At 43.4% G+C, this 16,576-nt stretch overlaps 1 protein-coding gene across 5 annotated transcripts in view; it reads left to right on the top strand.

Moving 5' to 3' along the window:
* The first annotated feature begins 1,185 nt into the window (after nt 1–1,185).
* IFT27 (intraflagellar transport 27) overlaps nt 1,186–16,576 on the top strand; it is a 22,898-nt gene continuing 7,507 nt past the window's right edge. For all 5 annotated transcript variants that reach the window (XM_015426481.1, XM_015426482.1, XM_015426485.1 and 2 more), the window contains exons 1-7: nt 1,186–1,568; nt 7,393–7,472; nt 8,385–8,444; nt 9,862–9,921; nt 11,760–11,877; nt 12,308–12,417; nt 12,580–12,674. In XM_015426481.1, coding sequence (XP_015281967.1) covers nt 1,535–1,568; nt 7,393–7,472; nt 8,385–8,444; nt 9,862–9,921; nt 11,760–11,877; nt 12,308–12,417; nt 12,580–12,674 — 557 coding nt within the window. In that variant the 5' untranslated portion in view covers nt 1,186–1,534. The remainder of the gene's footprint in view (nt 1,569–7,392; nt 7,473–8,384; nt 8,445–9,861; nt 9,922–11,759; nt 11,878–12,307; nt 12,418–12,579; nt 12,675–16,576) is intronic.

Genomic DNA, 16,576 nt, shown 5'->3' with positions numbered 1-16,576 from the left:
CGCACACCAGAGGTATAGGGTCCGGGCCGAGAGCCTATGGGACTCTTGGCCACTGGTTAGGACCTATTGGGAAGTGGGGGGGGGGTGTTCTGGGTGGTGGATTCACGGGGGATATAAACCGGCCTGCCAGCCAGCTAAAGTTATCTTGTTCTGCACTAATAAAGTAGGTTAAGCTGAATCACTCTCAGTCTGCATACTTTTCTGTTTCCATATTGAATTTATTTGAAATTTGACTGTATTTTATTATGTTTATGTTTATGAACGGGATGGTTGAGGGAGTGACATGTAAATCCAAGACAGACAGAATAGCGGATCAGTCAGAAGACCGCCCGTTCCCTTTCCTCCGCTCCAAAGCGTTTGGGTCAAGGAGGCATTGGACACGGTTTTCACAATGAAAGGAACAAAAGAGAGCTGGACACAAGCGACGGGTCACGAAACCTCGAACCACGCAAGCCAACGAGCATATACAGCCTTTTGCCGCTGCGTGTGTGGGGGGGTGCACAGCGGGAGGAGAAAGAGCTGGCCGCCACTTTACGCAAGCGCAAAAACTCAATTAACCTTCCGTGAATCCACCACGGACGTAAGAAAGTGCATGGAAGCCACATACCGGCGTGAGAAAGTCCACTATTCTGGGAGGGGAGCAATTTTCCGAAAAATGAACTTCGGTGGGGGATTTTTTGGCCTTCACAGAGGCCTCTAAAAAATCATTGCAAAATGTTGTAGTTGGTTATAGACTAGACAAGCTCTTCCTAGAATATTTCTTTCGAATACCTACACAAAAAGAATTTAGTCTACGTGGTACAATCCACTTTAGCTCCACCAATCATAAAATAGGACCTGTAGTTCATCATCAGTGACCGGGTAAAAGAAGATGCTTTTTTTCACGCATGGAAAATGGCAGCTCTGAATGACTTCATGGCTAGCCGTGTAGGCGGGGCCTACGCTGTTTCCGCGAGGGGCGCAAACAAATTTGACTAGATTTGTAGCAAATCCAGTCAATCGCTTGCAAGAGATCCCGCGATAGGCATATGTTTCAACCAATCACCTATGGACAAAAAATAATAGTCTCTGGAAAAAGGGAAAACAGAAGCCAATGGAAACCGAGGTAAGCGTCCATTTTAACCAATCGCTTCTTAAGCTTTGGGTTCCTCCCCCAAAAGGGGTGTCACCGGGGGGAGGGGGAAGAGAAAGACGCTTAGTGTCTGGTTGCTAGGGCAGCCTTCTGTGGGAGCAAGCGGGCTGGGGGCTGCTTTTCTGGGCCCTGTTGCTCAGATATCCCAGGATTGCGTGCCTTTCTTTCATAAAAGCAGCTTCTAGTCCCTCCGGATACAAACACACTCGCTTTTCTCCCATTACGAGCTCCTGCCCATCTGCGTCCCCTCTCCGTCCCCCCTTGTTTGGGGCCACTCCCAAATCTCTATAGATCGTCTTTCTCCCTCTGGCTAAGATTGCAATTTGAAACCAGTCGCTGTTTTCCCTCCCGTCAGCTTCCCCCACCCCCCCTCCTCATTTGTCTTGAAGGTCAGTGCAGACCATGGTGAAGCTGGCTGCCAAATGCATCGTGGCAGGTGAGTGCCTGGCCGCCTTGGCAGCATCGTTACCCTGTGCCAGTCTAGGGCCAAAACATGCCCCCCCCCCCGCGTCGGATAAATTAACGGGGGTAAGAGAATGTGCGTTCCTCATAAATAGCTGGTCGTCTAAGGGTTCGGTGTACAAGCCTACTTGTTGGTCCTTGTTGTTGCACTTGGGTGAGAATTTCTTCTAAGGGGACAGGATTAGAATTGGGCTGTATAAGTGTACTCCGCCAGTTAATTTTATGACCCGTGAACAATGCTCCCTCTAAGCTGTGGAGTCTTGTGAGCAAAAATTCTACTTCGTGAGCTACTGGCGTGAAAGTTGTGAGCGAGTTGGCTACTGCATAACTTAGTTTGCTCCGGAGCCATCCTTCCTGAGCGAAGACAAGAATGTGTGAGCCGGAGGAACACTGCCTGTGAAAGCAGAAACATGAGTATGCATCAGATAGTGGCAGTCTTTCAAACACCCGCGCAAGGAGCAAAAAGTTCTCTCTGTCTGTTATTCTGATATCCTGAGTCAGATTTGACCTTCCACTTCCAGATTTAAACTCCTCATACCAGATGCTGCTTTTGCCATTCTCATCTTAGTTTTGTATTTGTGGTTTGAATTTTAGTGCTGTTGTCATGTTAAAGAGCCTTGGGGTTCTTTGGATGGGGAGATGGCTTATGTCTTTTCAAAAGAAAATAAGTACCTTAAGGGTTTATTTGGTTTCTTTGTCAGACCAGCCCCTGCCTTCAAGGGCAAAGATCTTTGGTACAATCATGGGCCTGATGTTGGTCAGGAGAAAGTCAGGCATATAAATATTTTAAATAAAATAAATGGAAAAAATGGGAAGGAAAGTGAGCATTGGTTGAGGCGTTGGGAATACTTAACAGGAATTTAAGGGCCAAGACTCTTTTGGGTTACGTTTGCCAGATGGCATAATATTGCTGGGATTTGAACTGCTGTATCTATTAAATCAACAGATGAAAAGTTATTGCTGGCTATAAGTGAAGTTTGTTAGATCATTTTTTAGTTATGTGAAAGCACTGCAAACAGAACAGAAAGCTCCAAGGCAAGACTGTTGCCCAGTGTAGTGGTTTTATCACATGACAAAAAGTGTAGGATGTTTCTCTATGATCTATTCCAAATCTGAACTTTTTTTAAAAGAAAGAAAACTTTATTTCTTCGGGGAAAGCAGCTCACAAAGTAAAAACCAGAACAACAATATAAGAATGATCGCTATTAAACCAAGCCGTTTGACCTTCATGGTTATTGAGAAGATAAAAAGTGATTTCTTTTTCTTCTGAAATGCAGTGGTAGTAAAAAATGTTCAGGGGCTCCTACAGGGTATTTTCTCCCTAGTGAGAGAGCACAGTCTCCTCTTCCCAAGGCACACCAGTCCTGCTGCAGGTAGAGTTATCTCATATAATCCATTCTGTATTTTGAAATTGCACGTGGAATATTTTTCTCATATTTTCCCTATGCTTATATTACACGTATCCATGGATGACCAGCAGGAGAGATATCCCCAGTGGGCAAAATGGGAAGATGTAATTGTCTAATTTAGACCTTTGATGCTGATACAGAATTTCCACCCTGCTTGCAAAATGTTGATGCCTAAGATTTTGTTAGTTTCTTAAATTAATTCTTATGATGCCAAGATGTTGGAAATATTTTTCCAGGTCGCAAAGTGTGCAATAGCTTCAGAAAGATGATGTGATCATTCAATTGCTACTGAGCTATATTTGTTTTAGCACCCCGGATCTGTTCTCTTAAACCTTTGTTCCGTTATGAACAGCAGATCACATCACCAAAGCTGTACTAAATGTTGCCTGGGGGAAGAAAAACCTTGGGCAAATTCTAAGAAGTGAAAGAATGGGTAAATAGTAGGATGTAAAATAGGTAACTTTTAGCCAAGAGAATTGTATGCACCTATTTAAGCATTGGGTATTAGAAACATCCAAAACTGTTTTGTGGGGTGCCCAATCCTTGGTTTGTATCTTGTATCAAAACAGACTTTTGACCAACATGAGTTAGGCCTGTTAAGTGGTAGCAACCAGTGCTGCAAATATTTGCGAACTGGTCTTATGTAGAATTTAGTGGGTTCATTTAAAATTTTCTGGGGTCACAGATAAAGGATAGAATGAGGAATGGCTTAGTTCAATATAAAGGGCAGGTTAACTATCTTGTAACTATCTTGAGAGCCAGTTTGGTGTAGTGGTTAATTGCCTAGACTCTGGGAGAACCAGGTTCCCCACTCCTCCACTTGCAGCTGCTGGATGACCTTGGGCAAGCCATAGTTCTGGCAGAGCTGTTCTTGAAAGAGCCGTTCTGGAAAGAGCTCTCTTAGCCCCACCTACCTCACAGGGTGTCTGTTGTGGGGAGGGGAGGGGAAGGGAAAGGGGTTGTAAGCCGCTCTGAGACTTATAGACAGCTCATCTCGATAGTGATGGGCGGGGTATAAATCCAATCTCCTCCTCTTCCTCTTTCTCTTCTTCTTCTTCTGCAGTCTCCAAGTCTTGTTCTCAAACTAAGTAAGTTTATGTGATCATAGGGGCAAGTCCTCAAACAACAGGTTCCTAACTCTATTAAATATAAGTGCATGTTTCTATGTTGTACATTCTGTCAATACATTTAAGTATGCCAAAATCTGCATGAAGTGTACATTTCTTTACCTTTTATTGAGAGGGTCTTTCAGTCTGTTTTAAACTGGATGAAAACCAGTTAATTCATTGGAAGTAAGAAATTGGGGGCTATAAAGAACTTTGGTTCCCTTAAAATTTTGTTCTGATTCAAAGTATGGTTCAGGCTTCGAATGCGGCCTGCTTGTGAGTTAAATAGAGTTCAAAACTGCCTTACTGAGAAAGAGCGAGGTGACCTTGTATAGCCCAGAAAATAGCACTTGCAGAGGGGAGTGAGAAGCCAGGTACCAGCTTTCCAATTTCAATAAGGCCCATGATTTGCACTTGTGGGAAAGAAGAAAGAGAGGAGAGTGGGTTTATATCCCACCCGTGACTACCCAAAGGAGTCTCAGAGCGGCTTACAAACTCCTTTCCCTCCCCCTCCCCACAACAGACACCCTTTGAGGTAGGTGGGGAAGAGAGAGCCCCTTCAAGAACTGCTCTTGAGAGAACAGCTCTGAAAAAATTTATGACTGGTCCAAGGTCACAGCAGCAGCTGCATGTGTAGGAGTGGGGAATCAAACCCAGTTCTCCCAGATTAGGGCCAAGCCTAGCTGTAGATTGGCTCTGTTCATTCCTCTCAGGTTGGAGCACCGCTTGTGTCACCTGTTCATCTATTGGTTCAACGCTTTGGCTATGTGTCATCACTAAGGGACCTTATTGGTTCATAGGCCTGGAACCGTGAGAGCCCCTTTACCCATAAAGATATAAGATTCTAATCTATTCTCAGTTTGATGGTGGCTACTTGAGATGTAGCCACGTAGACATCTTCTTGCTCACTTTGGCCTTCTTGGATACTTGCTTGCATGGACCATTCGGCTTTGGCTTGTGGTGGCTCAGGAGTAAAGCCACTTTGGATCACTGGAACTTCCACATGAGAATGAATAATACCATGTAACTTGGAACCAAGATATTATATTTTTAGTTAGCTTTTAAATCTCTAGCTTTATTGTTTTATTCTCACAGTCTTTTGTTCCTGTTTTGAAGCATTCTTGCAGCTTAATAAAAATATATATTAATTTACTTTTGTAGTAATTTGCTTTCACAGTCCTCAGTCTAAATCCAGAGCCTTGACTGGCATCCCACCTACAATTGTAATTGTCTTTTGTGAGAAACTCTGTGAGCCTACCTCGCAGGGTGGACTTTTTGGTTTAATCCCAGGATGGTTAGAAGCTTTGCCCTTTGGCTTCTGGACTGTTGGGTTAGTTAAAGGGGCGGGTGGCAGACTACCAAGCTGGTGTATGAAGAGTCACACCCCAGAGTTTTGTAATTTTATGTTGCAGCCCTGTACCAAAAGGTGCCTGGCCTGGGTGACCTTTTGACAGGGGCCTGTAAAGAATCATGGGAGGGGAAAACCATTTGGATGGCATTGGAAGTTTCCATCTCTTTCAGGGCTTGAACAGGCTGATTTGTTTTGCCCCCTCTTTTTCCCTTTAATGGACATACAGCTGTTCTCTTTATCATGTCAGTTTTAAGGGTTTTTTCCACCCCTACCCCTACGCCACTGTTCCATCAATGATATTCTAACCACCTACCCCATGTAGGGGTAGATGTCGCCCAATAGAGCTGGGGAAACATTCTTCCTGGTGCTCCTGCTGTGAAGAACTGGCCGCCAGTGTGGGACGTCGTCCATCTTGGATTTTATGTAAATTAATTAAGCACCAAATTTTATATCAGATATATTGTTTTATTATGCTGTTGCTTGTATATATATTTTAACTTCTGTAAGCCGCCCCGAGCTGAATACTGGATGGGGCGGGATATAAATCCCAAAAATAAATAAATAAATAAATAAAATAGTTGAATTTTTATAGTCTTGCTTTTCTGTATGCCTAAGGGAGTCCCCCATCTTAGGAGAGACACTGTGGGTGGCCTGGTTTGCTTCTTTTGTTATCATAAGGGGAGCTGACTCCTCTTTCTATACTGGAATCATGGGTGGACAATTTGAAAATCCTACTCCACCACTTCAGATCTCTTCCTCCAAACTTCTCTAAGTTCCCAAGGGCCCGAGGAGGTTGATTTCTGCTCTTTCTCTCATTTTTTTTATAGACAGCTGATCTCAACATTCCATCCTTTCTAGAGAATATTAGGTCGTTATCAGATAGATACTGGGAGAAGGAGTGTCCCAGGAAAAAGATTACGAAGAAAAACAATGCCCTTTCTCTTTAAAGGAAGTTCTTACCATAGAGTTCCTGGTGATTCCTAGAGCTACCTGGAAGTGAGATGGGTAGCTCTAAGAATCACTGGGAACTCTGTGAATAGAACTTCCTGTAAACGGATGAGGCCTTATTTTTCTTTTTTAATTTTTCTCCCCAGGATGATCACATCCCTCTCCCCTTTGGCACCAGTTTCCAAATGCTGATTCGGTGAACATCAGCAGGCAAAGGTCTCAATTCCCTGGAAGTCTCCTGCCATAAGTGGGAAAATGGGAACCTTCTCATCAGACTACTTTTACTTTTTTCTTTCTTTTGGTTAGTTTATAAAGTTACATTTTTATGCGTATCTGGAGTAGGCCTGTAGATGGACCACTAGGGAAGCAATGCTCCCTCCCCAATTTTCCCTGCCCCTTCCTCTCCTGGTCCCCCTCCCCTCCCCCGTGGTCTCCATGGTCTGGGAAGCCTGGGGCAAGTGGCATGCTGCCCTCCTCCCTCGCCGCCCTCGCAGGGGAGCACTCAGCTGGGGGATCAGGGAGGGGGAAGAAGCCTTGGGTGAGCAGCCTGCTGCCCTCCTCCCACGCCCTTCTCCCTGAAGCTCAGCTTGCACACTGCCTTAGGCTTCTTGGCCGGTGGCACCTTGATGCAGGGACAGCTGCTTGAGCACACCCAGCAGGCAGAGCCACGCAGCGGCAGCAGGACAGGCAGGGGCAAAGGTGTGCAGGTCGGCAGCCTCTCCTCGGTTGCTGGGGTTGCCTCTCAGGCTGGCACCTTCCTTGGATCCCCTCCCCGGCAGTCACTTCCTGGTGCCTATATCACGACCCCCCCCCCCAAAAAAAATTCTGGCTACAGGGCTGAGGACCACTGTGTGGCTTTCATCCTCTGCTCAGGTGCTTGCTAGTTTACTGTTAGATATAGCAACTCGCAGTTGTAATGGAAGGTAAAAGCAGTGAAGTCAAATTAGAGCAAAGGTGTTTTGTTTTTTTCCTGTTGTAATGCAGGTGATCCAGCAGTGGGAAAGAGCGCCTTGGTCCAGATGTTCTGCAATGATGGGGCTCATTTCCAGAAAAATTACACATTGGTGAGCCTCGAGGGGCCGTGGGTATTGAGGAGGAGGAGAGGGAACCGGCTTTTCACTAATGTGGGAATTGACCAGAGGGAATTTTACCACTACAAAGCTATGTATGGCATTCTTATCATGGGACTGCACAAGCAGTGCCAAGTATCTCAGAGCATATTTTAGGGAAACAAATCTGAATGGTTATAAGCGGTGTCTTCCTCTAGGCCAGAACAAAGTTTGAGTCCAGTGACACCTTTAAGACCAAAAAAGTTTTATTCAAGGCATAAACTTTCTTGTGTAAGCACATGAAAGCTTATGCCTTGAATAAAGTTTCGTTGGTCTTAAAGGTGCCACTGGGACTCTAACTTTATCCTGCTGCTTCAGACCAACATGGCTACCCCTCCTGAATTTATCTTCATCTAGGCCAGTTTGCACACTTAGCTGGACATTGATTTTGTGTGTGTGTGTGTGTGTGTGTGTGTTCAAAAAGACCAGAATTTTCTCTTTTTTCCCATTGCTGATGTAAGGCAACATACACAAAAGCCTCATTAGTAATATTGGTAATATTTTGTTTTTAGGAGGAAAGAGATGTGCATTAGAGGAAAGGTGCTTATTGAAGAGGGTTGTCAGCCAAAAAAGCATGTTAACCAGATCCTAAAAAATCTTGAGCCTGCTCTAGTGAACAGATCACACTTACTCTGTGAACCAAATCTTTTTATTTACCAGCCAAGTTTTTTTTTCAGACTAGTCCCTGACGCCCATTTTTCAGATTTCAAGAGTTTCTATGACAAAAAAACCCCTGTCATTTGGAGGTGTTATAAGGGTGATTTAAAAGACCTGAAAGGGCTCTGTTGGCCTCAGGCTAGCACAGTATGAAAATAAAGTGGCTTTCTCTGAATCTTGCTGACATGTTTTCCTTATTTGGGCTGACAGACAACAGGAGTGGAACTGCTGGTGAAGACAGTACCTGTTCCAGAAACCAGTGATAGTGTGGTAAGCTCAGCTATGATTTAAACAGAGGGCTTTTAAACAAACAAACACTCTCTTGAGGGGATTTTTGCATTGACTTTGCAAGAATGAACCTCATTCAGTTAGATGAGTATGCATTAAATTATATGTTAAACCTCAGTGTTGACAGTGGGAAAATGGAATATCTGATATATTCCCAAGAGCTTTATGCTCATTTAAGGACAAACAAGGATGGGCAACCCATCCTGCTGTGCTTTTTTTAACTAAATAGTAGCTGTGGAGGCCCTAAATCTAATCCAGCACACTGAAGGGGGACAGGTTTAACTCCCCCTCCCCTCCGGCTGCCATTTTTGCACTCTTATTTCCAGGCCCTTCCTCTCTACCATCATGAAGTTGATGTTTTTCCCGATAGGGCAAACATATCAAAGGTATACGTATGTACCGGTTGGCATCCCAGTTGCTTGCTTTCATATGGAAGGAGGTGATTATTCTGGGAGCAGAAACTCTATCTAATGGAATACACATCACATGGTCTGTATAGCCAACCTAGGAAGACTCTGCCCCTGTGCAGATTATTGGTGCTGTTACCATGTGGCCAATCACTTATGAGCTGGTTATTGCCATGGAGGAGATAGGAGACAGGGAGAGAATGGCTCAAATCATGTGCTGTGTATTCAGTGTTTACAAAATAGTGAATTTCATGCCCCAAGTTGCTCTCTAGGTCACATACACTGCTCTCTAGGTCACATACACAGAGTCAGTTTGGTGGTGGTTAAGTGCGCGGACTCTAATCTGGGAGAACCGGGTTTGGTTCCCCATTCCTCCACTTGCAGCTGCTGGATGACCTTGGGCAAGCCATAGTTCTGATAAGAGCTGTCCTTGAAAAAAGCAGTTTCTCTCAGAGCTCTCTCAGCCTCACCTACCTCACAGGGGAGCAGAAGGGAAAGGAGTTTGTGGGGAGGGGAAGGGAAAGGAGTTTATAAGATGCTCTGAGACTCCAAGTGAAGGGCGGGGTATAAATCCAATCTCCTCCTCCTCCTCCTAAATCATTGTTCAGAACCTGTTCTGAACAGATGGGTTTGTATTCAATAATCACTGTGCTTTGAAAGAATCATGGCTTAGTGATGGAGCATATAGTTTGCATGCAGAAGGTCTCTGGTTTAATCCCCAGCAACTCCAGTTAAAGGATTTCAGGTAGGAAGTGTTTGAAAATATTTTTTCTCTGCCTGGGAACCACTGCCAGTTCAGAGTTGGCAATACTGAGCTAGACTGGCTGGAGTTGTGACTTAATTTAAGGCAGTTTCATATGTGTCTTGTAGGTCACGATTTTAGTAGCTTTTGGGGGAGGGAGGCATTTTCCACCAACACTGCTTTGGCTGGAGAAATTTACTTCAGTGTAGAAGATTCTGTAGCTTCATATTTCTTTTGCTTCTGCTTTCAGGAACTTTTCATCTTTGACTCAGCAGGCATGGAACTATTTTCTGAGATGCTAGATAAATTGGCAAGTACAACATAAAAGCCATCATTCAGCAGAGGAGCTGCGAAGCAAACCTAACCCCTGCGTCCTGATTAAAGCTTGGGCAAGAACACAGAGTCACAGTTTTTGCATCCCTTTTCTCTACAACTACTTTTAAAAAAAACGTTAGAGTTAACTCTAAAACATTCTCAAATCAAAGGAATGAAAAATGTATTCACTGAAGTTGATGTTACCATTCAGTATCCCCATGGGGAAAGGGCTAGAATTTCTGCCCAACACTTGGAGCAGCATTGGAAAAGCTATCCCCAAGAGAAAGGAGATATGGGGGAGGGAGCCAGTCCCGTAAAGCAACGGTGGGCAGAAATGGGGCCACAGACCACCAGTGCAAGTAATATGAAGCGCCTGCTGGATTCTGGAATTATTGCAAAGAGTGTTGGACTAAGTGGGCCTTGGTCTGATGCTGCAGGCGATTTTTACATTCTTACATGTTTACATTTTTATGTAAGTCGCCCTGAGCCTGCTTTGGCGGTGAGGGCGGGATATAAATTGAACAAATAAATAATAAATAAATTAAACAAGAGTGTGTATTCTGAATGACAGCACAGATTACTTACGTCTTAGCTGTTGAGGCTCTTGAGTATTCTCGTCCTGTAAGTTTCAAACACACTGGTGGACCACAAGGTTTCACTTTTTGGGTTTTTTAGCATGTAGATAGTGCAAAACTGAAGTCAGTCGACCTTGGCCCTAAAAATTTCACTGCCTTTTTGCAAAACAAATGAAAATGTACAGAGGCCATATTTTCTTAAAGCGACTCCCCCCATTACCCTAATATATCCTTGGCTTCAACCAAATTCCTTTGTTCCTTATATGATTGGCTGGTTCATCTCATTGTAAAACTCTGGGGTAATTACTATGATGTTTCTTGAATGCTGGTTATGAGAACTTCAATGTTGGCTGTGTCAAAAGAGAAGTTAAGGTGTTCTTTCTTTCTGTCTTCCTCAGGTGCTCTCTATTTGAGTATTTTTAGACATCTACTGCCAATGATTTTTTTTACAGTCTCAATTTATACTACAGTTTCTATAGTGTGGTATAGACCCACTACTGCTACACAATAAGTTCTCTGTCATTCTTTTATTCTTGGGTGATTTGGGGGGCAAGAGGGTAGCTGGGACTGAGAAGTGCATCATTCCCTTTGAGTATCAGAGACATTTTCATAGGGGATGGATTGTGGGAGAGTGTTGTAGTGAGGATTCCGCTTTCTGTCACCGGTCTCGAGCCAGTTTGGTGTAGTGGCTAGAGTGTTGGACCCAGGTCTGGGAGACCCAAGTTTGAATCCCCACTCTGCCATGGAAGCTGGCTGGGTGACTGTTAAATAGTGGGTTCCATGAATGAGCAGACTCCCGGTCTAGTGATCAGCTCTACTTTATTCAGTGATTTCAGCCAGAACAAGACTGTAGACCAGAGCCATAGCTCGGTTATATTGCCTGCAATGGGCACACCCCAACACACCCCACTCCCAACAATAGGCTATTTATAAAACTTTACATCTTAACTGGTTACTGCCAGAATCCTGTTGGTCTATTGTTATTCGGCTCCAAGCTCACCCTGTCTCTGGCAGCACAGTCCTGCAATGTTTCAGTCGCAATACATAACAGTGACCTTGGGCCAGTCACACACTCTCAACCTAATCTGCCTTACAGAGTTGTTGTGAAGATAAAATGGAGGAGGGGGGAAAGATGTAAGCTGCTTTGGTGCTCCATTGGAAAGAAAGGCCAGAGTACAAATGAAGTAAAGAAAAGTGACTCTTGGGTCTGTCAGTTTCAATAGAGCTGACAGGGTTTTTTTTTTTTTCTCTTGCACAGTGGGAACAGCCCAATGCTGCCTGCATTGTATATGATGTCACCAACGAGCAGTCGTTCAATAACTGTGCCAAGTGGCTAGAGAAGCTGAGAACCCAGACTTCTGGAGTACACATCCCAGGTAGGAGGCTGTAACATTCCAAACGTATCTATTTTTTTTTCCAATAAGTGTTTTTTACTTTGAACAATATATACAACAGTACATTCATAACATATATTGACGCTATGCAATAATCAACTTTCTCAACCCTTAAGAGCCCTTTTAAAAATATAACAGATCTATGTAAGCAGTTCAAATGTATCTATTTTATGCCTAGATCTCTTCCAGATTATTTATTGCTGACAGCCACATCTTAATCCCAGGCAGTGCAGTAGCTTTCCTCACTTCATTCAGTCGGCATCTGAAACACAAGAAGTGCATATTCTAAACAATTCAGTTATGATCTTTTTCTCCACTAACTTGTCAAGCAATCCACTTTCCAGTCTGTGCGCGTTCACTCTTTGGGTTTTGTACTGTGATAGTTCAGTTTCTTTTCTCCTTTCTTTTTTAGGTGTGTTAGTGGGCAATAAGACGGATTTGATTGATAGGCGAGTTGTGGAGCAGAAACAGGCACAAGAGTGGGCAGAGACCAGTGGCCTTGAGTACTGCGAGATATCAGTTGTGAGTTACATAACTGGGTGTGGGTGAAGAATTCCATTCACTTTCAGGATAAGGAGGTCCTGGAGTATTGTCTTGTTCCATTTAGCTCATCTCCAGCAACAAATGTGTGATCAAGTAGCAGTCCTCACCATCGTTTTTTTAATTTCTTTGCTTTCTTTACAGAAAGAGATGGAAAATTATGAGGTCCCTTTTCACATTCTGGCGAATTCCTTCCACCAATTATACAAAGAGAAGGTGGAAATCTTTCACTCTCTAGTGTGAGTCTACTGAGTATAGCCTGCTCAACTTATTTCCTTTCTTTGAGCCTAGAAATAATCAAATGTTTAACTATCAAAAGACTAAATAGTATGAGAGTCGTTATCATTGCCTTATGAATATCTCATTCCAGTAATTCTGACAAAGCCAAAAATAAACCACAGAAAGAAATTTTCTCTGGTTATTATTTGTGATTATTATTTTTGGTCTCGTCTGTCTGGGTTTTGTTTTTGTTTTTTGTGATTCGGTAGTTTGGTGGGGGTTTTCCTCCATAATTATACTGCTTAGATATTGTAAAAGCATGTCTTTGTCAACTCTTGTGAGGAATTTCGCAGAACAGATCAAATCAAAAGAGGTGACAGACGGCATACCACTGTCTGTACACATCAGTCCAGCCAAGCTGGTAGAATTTAACCATTGGGAGTAGATACTGTATTGAATACCGAAGGCAAACGAAAGAACCACGGCACTGTAAAGTGTTGCTACGGGTGTTTTTCCCCTCTTAAGGCGGAACCCAGTGGGTTAGCTTTCATAGCTTGGAGCTCTGCATCATTACTACCAACATGGATCTCTGTTCCTGATTTCTCCAAATGTCATGCTTATTTTGATTTGGCTCATTTTTATTTTTATTTTGGCTGTTGGAAGCAAGCTGTCTGGCTGCCAAGGGCCTTTTTTTCTCTACAGTGTATAATTTGAGAATGCACTGCCCTCTGCTGGTGCCCAGATAATTTAGGTTGGGGATGTGGGGTCAAGAAACAGCCACCTTTTGTGGCTTTGCATAACATGCTGTTAATGGCCTCGTATTTGGTTCAAGAATCTGCGGGCCAAAAAAATTTGCTTTCACTAAATTCTTCCTTTTTTGTTTTTTAGTAATTATTATATTATGCAGCGATTATTAATGGGGCTTCTGACATTACGCTGTCATATATAAATAACTGGTTTTAGGTGAATGATATGGAGTTTTTAAATTGAGGGATTATACTGGAAAGACTTGTCACAACGTATTTATTCTAATATTTTATTCTTCCTTATCCAAGGGCTCAGGGCAGGTTGTAACATGCTGCATATAAGCCTAAAAATATAACATAAAATCCAAACAACTCTAGCAATATTAATACAACCACAGATAAATGCACACATACCTATGGAGCTTAACACCATTTATTAAATGCTATTCGAAATGGGAAAGGCTTATGACTTTCAATAAGCCCATCAACAAATGGCAAAAAAAGCAGAAATTGGGCAAATCTAATGAAAGCAATACCCAGCCTAGGTTATTAAAGCAATCCATATAGCTTTGACTAGTGGTATGTGGTGAGAACTTCTGTATATGGCCCATTGAAACGAATCGGAGTTGTGTGATGATGTCCACGCAGAGTCCCGTTTATTTTAGCAAGATTTGCATAGAAGAATTTTCTGGCAAGTTGTGTATGATTTACTATGGACTTTGCTGTTGATTAAAGACAAAAATAATCTGTTGAGCAAACTTTTAGTAAGTATATTGCACACAGTTGCTTAAAATGGCCCTTTTACTAAATAAACTATTAAAGTAGAACCTGCCCTTTAAAGTGAAAAGAGCTGAATGAACTCATTTCATATAAGATGAATGGGTAAGAAGTGAAGGAGGGATTGTGTCTGGGCAGACCTGGGTAATGCCAAAAAGAGTGCAATTAAAGGCAGAATTAGTACGGCTGTTGCTGGAATCATCTAATAAATCTCAATCAGGAGCTGTCTCTTAAGAGCAAACAGGATTGTGACACAGGTGCTGACAGCAGTGGGAAAAAAGCTACATTCCCATTCTTTATGCTGCTCTCTTTGAGTGTTTGCACTTACATTAGCAGAGGAAAACTTTGCTTTGGTCCCAAAGACAACTTTCCTGCTCACGACCGAAGGAGCCACTGCTTCCCTCTGCTTCTGACATTCTCTTGGAACCATCAGTATAGCCTGTTGATAATAATTTAAAAAACCTCTACATTTTATCTGTCCAATGTTTGGTGGACTCTTTCCCATGCATTCTCAGTGTATCTCTACTTATTCTAATGTATCCTCGTGAACTGCCAGTTGTGCCCATTATTTTCATCAAAGTATACGTAGGTAGAGGGAGGTAATGCTTCTATATATTGAGAGTGAAAATAGTGGATGTATATCGCTATAGAGATCTCATTATCTAGGGGGATCAATGGTTCATTCAGTAGAGATGGTTTCTTCTTGTGCTATTCTTTTCTGTAATTCATGTGATCTAAAGCACCAATATTTAGGTGGATGGAGAACTGCTCGGTCATAAGGTCTTACAGCAGTTGTTTGGACACTTGTGTGTGTGTTTGGGGGGGCAGCATCATTCCCAGGCTCTTCTTTCCCTCAAGGAGCTGCAGACATTGGTGAGGTGGAGGCATCTTCCCTCCACACTGGATTCTGGTTGAGTGGTAACAGCTACAGTGCTGTTCTTGGGAGGCTCCTGTCCTCCCAAGGGAAACGTTTATGTCCTTTTCTTGTCACAGCCTCACATATCTCTTCCCCTAGATCGGTGTCTTGTCCTTTTTCATCCATCAAAGAGAAGCCTGGAACTTCTTATTTTCCTTTGTTATCTGAGATAAAATCAAAATCTGGCAATATTTATAGGGGCAATGTGATAAACTCTGTGTGTCAAGCAAGAGTTGAAAAAATGGTCAATTCACTGGGCCTCTTTCAAGCCACTTAAGTATGAACTGGAGCAACATGGAGTTAGTAATAGGAACGGTGACTAAGTTCTGGAAAAGTGCACATGAATGGCCAGCAGGTAGGCAAGGGTGACTTCCATGTCACAGACCTCTGCACAGGTATGGCATTTACACCCGGATAGTTGCTACATCCTTAACCTCACTGTTAGTTAATGTCTGTTGGCTGCTGCAGGCAAATTAATTCTTAACAGCCTACACTGCAGTTGCCTTTTGAATCAGCAAAATATAGCATTTGCAACAGTCCTGAAGTAACTGAAGGAAGTATAAATGAAAAGATAATATTTAGGAAAGAGTGGCAGGTTCCACCCATGCAGGGCAGTGAGGTGGCTGAGAGCAGAAGTGATACAGTGGGCCCCATACCACTTCCGCTTGCTGGTGGAAGATCATATTTTGTAATGCTTCCCTGTGTTTTAAAAAAAAATCCTGCAAATGGAAGACCAGCTTAACAAATAAAAAGGGGGTAATGGCAGGGGTCATTTCGTAGAAAAAGAGGTCCAAGAGCTCATTAGCATAACCCATTAGCATAACTTATTTGCATATGCCACACCCCCTGACATCACCAGAAGTGTGTCAGAAGGCAACGCCCACTGCAACTTACCTGGCTGCTTCTTGCTCCTTGTGGCCCGGGGCTGCCGGGAGCAGGGGGCGGGGCTTCTTGCATGTGCCCGCCCCCTGGGCTCTTTACTGCCGGAGCTCCGCTCCTGTGCGCTCCTGCACAAAATGACCCCTGGGTAATGGTCAGTGTTCCCTCTAAGCTGAGTTAGTGTGAGCCAGCTCTCAGTTTTTTAGCCTCCGGCTCACACATTTGTGCCTTCGCTCAGGAAGGACGGCTCCAGAGCAAACCGATTTATGCAGCAGCCGAATCGCTGGCTCAGAACCTCAATGTCAGTCGCTCACAAGGTAGAACTTTTGCTCACAAGGCTCCACAGCTTAGAGGGAGCATTAGTAACGGTAGTACCTTCTAATCGACTGTGCTAGCTTTCTATTTGCATGGAGGTTTTTTAATGAAAAAGAAACATTTGAAATAGCCTTCAGTCTGTCATCTGCCATCTGAAATTGTGCAGTCCTTTCTGCCACCTCAGATCTCAGTACCACCTCCTCCCGCAGGTGTGAACCAAGCCTAAAAGCTGGCTTTCAAAATGAATATCCTCCTGGAGTCTGCTTTTAGGTTTCTCTCCATGGAAGCT

Source organism: Gekko japonicus, unplaced genomic scaffold (genome assembly GCF_001447785.1).
Source record: "Gekko japonicus isolate JY-2015 unplaced genomic scaffold, Gekko_japonicus_V1.1 scaffold1105, whole genome shotgun sequence".
NCBI classification, from domain to species: domain Eukaryota; kingdom Metazoa; phylum Chordata; class Lepidosauria; order Squamata; family Gekkonidae; genus Gekko; species Gekko japonicus.
This window is presented reverse-complemented; position numbering and strand designations above follow the sequence as displayed.